This window comes from Falco punctatus (genome assembly GCF_963210335.1).
Source record: "Falco punctatus genome assembly, chromosome: 17".
Classification (NCBI taxonomy): domain Eukaryota; kingdom Metazoa; phylum Chordata; class Aves; order Falconiformes; family Falconidae; genus Falco; species Falco punctatus.
Genome location: NC_137597.1, coordinates 7014284 through 7023639, shown reverse-complemented (window position 1 = coordinate 7023639; position 9356 = coordinate 7014284). Strand labels below are relative to the sequence as shown.

The following is a 9356-nucleotide window of genomic DNA, read 5'->3' as shown; positions in this document are numbered from 1 at the left end:
GCCTTTGGCCACTCACTTCATTCCTTTTGTTGCCCATTGCGGGGGCCGACAGCCCAACTTCTTCGAGTTTCTCTTCTACAAACCAAGTTGCTCCAACTCGTACAGCCCCTTCTACACTGCACAGAAACCAACCTGCGGGTACCGCTACTGCTGCAACACCGATCACACCAGGAAGGTGATGGATGTCTCGAGTGCAAACATTGTGAAATGGAGACCCATTTGTGGGCACAAAGCCGTAGGCGAGAGCCATAAAGCCCAAGCAATGAAACCAGTGACCACTGTGACTTCAGCTTCCCACTGAGTGTCCGAGTCAGGACCGCAGCGAGCATGTGAGCCGAGCAATGGGTGGTGAGGCTGTGTCACTGCTCCCCAGAAAAACACACAGTGTTGATTTTGTTCTAAAAACCTGGTCTGACTTGTCCTGTCATTTATTGCCAACTGCTTACACAGAGGCACTGGGTGTCAGCAGCGCACAGCACTGCATGGGTGGCCACCCAGCCAGGCTTGTCTGCACGAGCCTGGCCTCAGCACGCGCTGCAAAACCTGGGAAGGTTTTGCCAGCTTCTTCGGCAGAGCCTAAATTCTGCTCCGTCTTTGAAAGGACATCTTCTCTCACTAGGCTTTCCTAAACACAGGCAAAGTATTGTTCTTAGTGAATGGAAAAACACGTCTCATTTGTGGCACTCAGAAACGAGCTAGTGATGGGAGCTGGAGTTGGGGTGGCACATCCCTGCAGCTCTTCTCCAGCAGTCAGCGTTAAACGGCTCAGCTTTTGCATTGCCCGTTCTGGAGAACAGGATGCACCTTCAGCAAGTACTTCTTGAAACAGCTGGCGAGCCTGTATCCACATTTAATATGCAACCTTTGTGCTAGTAATGAATGCCTCAATATCGCAACCCCTCTGTGTGCTTCAGGAGGGCCTACCCCAGCCGTGCCCCCTGTAGTGGGTGGCTCAGAGCCCAGGGCACCCGCTGAAGGCTCACCTTGCTCACAGGTGCTGTACACGGTGGGGACCTGGCCCTGCTGCTGCCGGTGAGTGCAGGATTAGCACATCCAATTAGCGCTCCTCAGTCTACTTCCTTTTTCCTAACTGTTCTACACTTGTGTGACCGCTTGCTCTAGCAGAGCTATTTCTAATTTGCTTCAGTGCAGAAGCAATACCGAGCGCTGCGACACGTAAAAGTTGGGTACTTTGTCTTAAAGTTGCCAGATATAAAAAAGTAAGTGTTCTGGGTCAGGATCTCTGGGTGGAGATCCGGTAGTCACATTTATTTCATTTCTAGTGGAGGAGCTGGCCCATGCTGCTCCCTGAGGATATACTTTTTTATCTCCCAGTCCTCCTCTGAATGCTGCGCGTCAGAGTAAAACAACATTAGTTTTGGTCATGTTTACATGGAGAATTTTTCATGGTAATTCATCATAAATGAAAATCAAAGCTGTGAATTCAACCCCACTGGTGTCAGCAGAGTGCTGGTAATGCAGCAGCCAGGACACGCTCCGGAGACGTGCCACAAGTGGGGAGATTCCGTGGAAGAAACACTCAGCTGGCAGGACCAGAGAGACGGAACACGGGGACCCAGCCGCTGGGAGGGGAGGGAGCTGCCCCGGGAGAGGGTCACCGTAGCATCCGGTGTCTTCATTTAAAGCACTTAAAGCTTTACCATTCAAAGCAATTATGTTTCTATGTTTGTCTCAGCACACCAAATTTACCCTCAGAGCATCTCTTGTAGGAGCTGCAACGGCACTTCCCCCTCCCTGAATTTCAGGCTCAAGCTGACAGCCCGTCTGGCAACCCGCCAGCCGCCGCGGGCTGCGGGGCACCGAAGAGACAGTAACACGGCACAGCACCTTCCCAGTGGTTTTTTTCTTTCTTTCTTATTACTCTGATTTTGATGCAAAAGTTACCGCTCGTGTGACCCCACACAAAATCATAAATGAAGTGGATTAGGAGATTACATCATCACGGAGAAAATTCCACCCTCATAATCTCCTGCTGGGCCTGTAATCTGCAAGATTCCCATTTTACCGCCTTTCTATTTTAACCCTGAGCTCTTAATGCCTGGCAGGAGCCCATCACCCTCCTGAGCCTCATTGGCCGGGGAGGGATTTGCTGGGTGCTTAAATGCCACCCGCATGTCCAAGGAGGGTCCTGTGCTTTTGGGTTTTCCTGGGGAGAGGTGTCTTCTTCATCCATCACCACCACCACTGAAGTGGTACAGCCCACGCGCCAAGCAGTCTGGTTTTTCCCCATACTGTCATCCCTGCAGTGCTTAGGGACATTTGGACTTTAAAGGCAAGAAGCAGAATTTAAAAGCAAGCCCTTGACTTTCAGAAAACATCCATTTTTGGCTGCAAAGTGACCAGCACTTGGTGTGGAGATGGGGAACATGGACGGGAAAGCCGTGGAGGAGCTGAGCACTACCGAGTGCCACCAGTGGTACAAGAAGTTCATGACGGAGTGTCCGTCTGGCCAGCTCACCCTGTATGAGTTCAAACAGTTTTTTGGCTTGAAGAACCTGAGTCCATCAGCGAACAAATATGTTGAGCAAATGTTTGAGACATTTGACTTTAACAAGGTAAATATTGTCCTTCCCACTTAGCCCGTGCAGGGATCGGCTGTGCTCTGCTCCCTGCGTGTGATGGTGTGCGGTGTATTTGTGTGTGTGCAATACAGATGTGTATGTAAGTACATATGGTCTGATGCTCTAGATTGTAAAAGTTATGTAAGGCAAAAAATGTCAGCAAAACCTCCTCACCTGCCGACTGCTCTGGGAGAATATAGACTTCTTTCAGAATTTATGTTTTCCTTTTGGTTTAAAATTGTTGAAATAGTGGGGGGTTTATCTGGTAGTCTGTGATCCCTTTAAAATGAAGTGCCCTTTAATCCTTAAATATCGAATGTTGTGACAGCAAAGAACAAGCAAGCAGCGTGAGAACAAGCGCTGCATTCATGCAGAAACAGTGAGTTCCCGAGCCATGCAGCGTGGCATGAGCTATGGTTTACAGAACAGCGTGGGTTTGTTTTTCTATTGTTTTAAATTATAACCGGATTACAGTTTCATTGATTTTATTACATGTGCTCAGTCCCACATGATAAGGAGCTCAGGTCCCTTGCTCCCTGCGGAGAGGCTTTGCACCCCAGGCTGTCGCTGAGCCGGAGCCCTGGAGCAGGGCAGTCCCGGAGCACCTGCACACCTTTGGGAGGACGGTTTGCCCAGCTCAGGAGCCGAGCCAGTGAAGCAGATGGATGCTGTGTCTCCGAGAGGAAACAACATCCTCCTTTACTTGCAAATGATTTGAAATTGCACCTCGTGAGATGAGAAATTTATTTTATGACAATCCGAAGGGTTTAGTGGGCTTAATCCCACCAAAAATAAGACAGTTCTGGTCCTAAATCCCTTAGGTGTCTTGCTTGTGCCTTGGCCCTGCCTGAAGAGGGAATTGGTGTGCAGGAAATCCTGCTGGCGGGGGCTCAGGAGCTATTTATACCTAATCTGGCTCCCGCAGCAGTGGGATGAAGCAGATGATCTCTTCTTGAACCGGCTCCATGCTCCGGTGGCTCTGTTCATTGACAAGACTGGTTCATTCTCTAACGAAGGCTGTTTGTGGTTTGTAGCAGGTCCCATTGTCCTCCAAAGTGCTTTGTGCCTTCATGGTGTGTGCCATCGACGCGCTGTGTGGAGGCACTAGGCACTTCAGCAGGCTTCCTACAGGCTGTGAAGGTCATGGGGCAACGTCTGGGGGCAGGTTTTTGGCACGTGAGCTCACCCCGGCAGCTTTGCGTTGGTAACCTGGCTGGAGAGCTGTCTGCGGGTCCAGCCGAACATCTCTTAATGCTGTGGCGTGAGCTGGTGGTGAGCAAACACTTAGGAGGAAAGTCAAAGATTAAACTGTTTGTGCTTTTGACGTGATCAAACGTGAAGCAGACGCACAAATGGCAGAGGGACAGAGCAGCGCCTGCCCGGCCTGAGATGTCAGCAACATGCTGGGGTAACTCCGTAGCTCACTCCTCTCCCAGGGGTCTGCATGTGAGACCCTTTTGCAGCAAAGAGCTATAGGTGTGTGCAGCCAGGGTAAGGTTAGGTAATCCTTCAGATACCTAACCATCAGGGTTCATCTGCATAAGCCTGCTCCTCTTTGACCGCTCAATTACCACTGCTTTGCATAAAGCGATTTCCTTAGCACAGGCTCGCTTTCGAGGCCTTGCCAGTCCCCAAGCCGGGTGCACACACCAGTCGGTTTGTTACCAGCATGTCACGGCTCTGCACAGATTCACATGGAGCCCTCACCGTATGGTGCATTGGTTTTAACTGGTGGGCACACGGGGACCTGTGCCGGAGCCTTGCTGCTCCCCCAGCCCCTGCTCTCAGGGTGGTGGCCACACGCTGAGGTCTTCCAGCAGGGACTTCCAAAAGTGACACCGGGAAAATCACTTACTGCCTGACTCTTTGCTTTTCATCTCACCTAGCTTCTAACCTTCTGCTTTCAGGATGGCTACATAGATTTTATGGAGTACGTGGCAGCTCTGAGTCTGGTCCTGAAAGGGAAGGTGGATCAGAAGCTGCGGTGGTATTTCAAGCTCTACGATGTGGACGGGAATGGCTGCATTGACCGGGGAGAATTGCTGAACATCTTCAAAGTGAGTGGGCTCAGCTTTTCCCGTTTCTATCACGGACAACCGTCATCAGTCACAGGTGGCTAAGAAGGTTGTAACAAGGGTATTCCAACCCAAAAGTCAGCTCCCTGGTACAATTAGCAGGCTCTGGCCCAACCAGCTGCTCGTCCCCCGCTGGTGCTCCTGCCAGGCTGGCTGCCCTGGCCAGACCTGTCTTGAACACCCTCCACGGGCACCTGCACGCTCCGACACGCAGCAACCCCTTGTCTCTTTGCACACTGCTTAACCACGTCCACTGAAACCCGGGCTGAGATAAGCACTTGAATTTAATCTAAGGATTTTCAGAGGTGAACAGCTCCTGGTTTATCTCAGTATGCCCACTTAATCTCTTAATGCATTGATTGCCCTTTAAAGTTATTTTGATCTCCAGATTTTTAGAAAGGACTTACTCCCTTTAGAACCTAACTGCCTGCAAAAAAGTTTGGCTTCTCATGTGCAGTCACTCAGCCACTTGTGCCGATGGACACCCAAACCTATGCAACGCTCAGTAATTGTCCTCTGTGTCCTTCTTTCCCTCCAGGCTATTCGAGCTATCAACCGGTGCAATGAATCGATGACAGCTGAGGAATTCACAAACATGGTGTTCGACAAAATTGATATAAACGGAGACGGTGAGGAACTTTCTTACGCAATGCCAAATACTGCTTCCACCTTCCCCAGTTCAGTCGGCCAGCGCAATTCCAGATGCTGGATGTCCCAAAACACCAGGGCAGGGGGAGAGCCAGCAGAGAGCAGCTCCCTGTGAAGGGTTGGCTCCCCAGCCGCTCCGTGGGCTGCAGCCAGCCCGAGGGGACGCTGCAAACTGCCCCTCGCCATGCCGGCGGGGATCTGCACGGGGTTTAGCTGTGATGGGGTTCGGGGAGTACGACACACAGACCCAAGCCCTCAGGAAAGGTCCCGTTTTATAGTCGGTGCCACTGCTGGGGGGCTGCTCCGAGGCGGCGGCGGGGGGAGAAAGGCTGCAGGATTTAACGGACCTTTTCTGCACGTGCTCTCGCAGGCGAGCTCTCCCTGGAGGAGTTCATGGAGGGCGTGCAAAAGGACGAAGTGCTGCTCGAGATCCTCACCCGCAGCCTGGACCTGACACACATTGTCCAGTTGATCCAGAACGACGGGAAGAACCCGCACGAGCCGGAGCAGGCAGCGGAGCCTGCCCAGTAGGCTCCCGGGATGCTTCCCTGCATCTCTACCTTTCCCCCCTCACATTACTCAAACAACTCGGGTTGCGGTGGTGGCAGCCAGTGAGCTGTCCCAGCACCGGTGCGACCGCGGTAGATTCCCCCGCTAGCACAGGGACCAGGATCTGCTCCGAAGGCGCTGCTGCCCTGGCAGATGGTGTGGGGAGCCTGGGGCCCACCGGGACTGCCTGGCCCAGCCTGGCCCCGCTGCGCCAGCCGGTGAGGGGAAGGCTGCTGTGAGGAGAGGGTGCTGCGACAGCTGCTCGTCACGCTGGAAGCCCACAGCCACCCCCGGGCTGCCAACGGGGCCCTTTGCTGGCCCGGGCGCTCTGGATATTGCTGCTGAGCGGGGGTAGAGTCTCATCCCCCCCGGGAAGGGGGAGCGGCACCAGGCGATGCAGTTAGATAACACACCAAGGGAACCTCAAATCTCACACCAAGGCAGTGGCCAACACCAGCGTCTGTGGGGGACGAACCGCAGGGCTGCCTGGCACCTGGCCCCCGTGAGAAGGGATCCCCAAAGGACCTCAACAGCAGACCTGAACCTTCTCTTCCCATATATATTTCCAGAGCACAAGATCAGCGGTTTTGGTCATTCCGTCTTTGATTTGTTATTCTGTTAGCAATTGTTAGTGATAATTAAGGTAAAAACATCTATGAGCTAGAAAAAGGGGAGTGGTGAATGCAGTGGATTTTCTTTGTTTAAAAGCATTCAAAACATAGAATGGTGCCTTTTATAACAACCATCTGAACTTCAGGGGCATGTTTCTCCTTGAAATATCTGGAAGGGCTGCAATGGCAGTAACCTGAGAGGGAAAAGTTTTGATGTTTGTAGGAATATTCCTGCCTGTCTTATCACCTCTATGACAAACTCTCCTGTCAGTAACACTCTGTGGCACGCTCGAGCATCAGGTGGTTTTAACGGCAGCAGCAGCAGCAAATCGCCTGCATGGAGTTCAGAGGGGTGCGCTGCTGGAGACGGGCTAGGCACAGTGTCCGTGCCACGAGTGGCCACAAGTACCTGAGTATTCCTGAGCAGGCAATGGGTACCATCACCCCCACAGCACAGTGGGCTCAAGTACCATCCCCTGTGGAATTAAACCCAGTCACCTCTTAATACAGCATCCTGGGCACAGCAATCTCACCTGCTGGTGCCACGAGCAGGGGCCGTGCCCAGGAGCCAGCATACGCACAAGGGAGGCTGCGGCAGCAGTAGCCTTGCCCCCCCCCACCCTCTGTCCCCACACCCAGCGGGGGCTGTGCCTCAGCTGCTCCTGGAGAGGAGGTTCCTCATCTGATGGGAGCAAGTTTCAGGTGCAGTGAGGCAATACAGGACACCAGGAAGGATTTCTTGTCCAGCTGAAAGACTTGTTACTTAGCACTGAATACTTGCAATTCATAAGCAACTTTCTGACCATCTTTCCTGTGTATCTTTTTAATTTTTTGTGTTTTACCTGGAAGCTTTTGTACTTCCAGTGTTACAGTGAACTAATAAAGGTATTTTACAACATTATTCCAGGCTGTGTTTTTTCTCTCTTTCAATCGATCATTCTGTTTCCAGCAGGACAGATTAGCTGTCTTGTACAAGTGCAGGAATCTTTGTTTTGGCTTTGTTAAGGTAGTTCTTTTGCAAGAACAGCACAAGCGTGGGGAGAGGTCTGTTTTCTTCAGAATCAGCGCAGAAAAGGGGCTGCTCCCGGAGGTTCTTGCATCCCGTGGGTGTTGCCTGCTCTTCTGAACCTCATCTGCATTGAGCAAGCGTCGCTTGCTTTAATAAAACCTCACCCCCTGGGTAGTCCTACAATTCTTTCTTCCAGAGCTCTGCTTTACCCTCCCACATTTCAGGCACCTCCTGCTTTCCTCCCTGCTGCCTTCTGGGCCACGTGTGGCAGCCCCACAGGCCCCTCCTGCCCCTGCTCTCTGCCCAGATAGGCAGCGGGTGCGGGATGCTCAGCCATGGCCCCTGACAGCCCGGTTCGGGCTCCGGCGGTGCTGGGTGGGCGCACAAACCACGGGTCACAGAGAGGAACCCTTTGATGGGCCAGCTTGTCCAGCCACTCCGCTTACACCAGTGCAAGAAAGAACAGGCTGCAATTGTCTTGTTAGAGCCAGGCTGAGCTGTTTACTCAGGGTGCAATACTTGCAACAACATTAATTCCCCCTCAAAAGACCGGCACAAAAGTTACCGCACTTTGTCTTTACAACAGCAGCGAGGAGGGAGCTTGAGAGACACGGTCAGTCCTGCCCGTGCTTCCTTCAGCTCTCTCCTCTGCGTGCCCCAGAAGCTGCGAGAAGCAGCCCTGACAAGCCCGATTTCTATTTATAAAGACAAAGTTATTCTAAAAGGGCTGTCTCAGAACTGCTGGCTGGCCGAAGGCACCTTTCAAACCTCAGCATCTCTCTCCAAAGGATGTTATTTCAGCCTCTAAGAAAGCAAATTAAAAATAATTAAAAACTAATATTGTGACTCTCTTTGCCCTAACTCAGGCATAATTATTTCAAACTAGTGGTGGCTGTTTGGGTGCCAGCACAGACGCACTGCTCATTCTTGTGACAATATCCCTGGTGATGAGGCAGCACAGCCCCTCTGGTGAGCATGGGAGAGGCTTTTTTTGGGAGCTGCCGTGGTGAGGGGCTGGCAGGGCTGCACAGCAGGTCCCACCTCCGCCCCCCCTTTGCCATGACCTGGGACAAGTCTCTGGTGCCAGGTTTGTTAAGAGTTACAGCTACACTAAAAGCTTTCGGTTTTTCACCATGCCATTTATCTCAGCAGGGTAATACGCTCGAGATACTTCCTAAACTCCTGAGGTGCACTTTCCTTTGAAGAGGAGGAGGAACGAAAGGTTTCCCCATACTGCCAGAGCTGAGCATGGGTGCTGTGAGAAAATGACAGTGTGGCAAGACCACAAAAAGTCCCCATAGCAATCAGCACGGGGATGTGTAAGCCCCTGCCTGGCCACTCTGTTTTTCAGCACGATGTTTTCAAGGGGAGGCTGCACATGGGTGCTTTGGGAATGACCTGGACACAAACCTTTCCTCTGGGCAGCCACCAAACTCCAGCTACCCATGGGTGAACATCCCCTCTCAGAACATCAAGTGTATAGACAAATGAAGAATATGGCTAAGCATCAAGTTCAATGTAATTATCCTCTCTTTTTCTCAGCCTCATCATTTTGCTGCTCAGCACTTTCCCCAGGAATGCACCTTCTGTAGTATTTTAGGATGCGATACCCCCCTGGCTCCTTTTCCCTGGTGCCTCTCCCCATCAGCCCCCTTCAACAACAGCCTCACCTTCAGCTTTCTAACCCGTTTGTTTCACCTTCAATCCTACCCAACCTCAGGGGCATCAAACATCAGAGCAGATGGTAGAAGCTCAGAAAAATCACACGGCATTTGCCTTTTCCAAACCATCCTGTTTCCCAGTTTAGACCAAAAAGAAATCCGATCAGTCAAATCCAATTCTAGCTGGCCTGTAAGTCTGGAAAATGGATTATGCAAAATGC

The 9356-nt window shown here is 51.8% G+C and overlaps 1 protein-coding gene across 1 annotated transcript; it reads left to right on the top strand.

Annotated features, from left to right (window-relative positions):
* Positions 1-336: 336 nt before the first annotated feature.
* Positions 337-7366, top strand: GUCA1A (guanylate cyclase activator 1A). Its single transcript, XM_080367707.1, has 4 exons — positions 337-2576; positions 4490-4639; positions 5196-5286; positions 5676-7366. Exons 1-4 carry the CDS (start codon positions 2379-2381, stop codon positions 5834-5836), a joined length of 600 nt encoding a protein of 199 aa, XP_080223833.1. The 5' UTR covers positions 337-2378; the 3' UTR covers positions 5837-7366.
* Positions 7367-9356: the final 1990 nt, after the last annotated feature.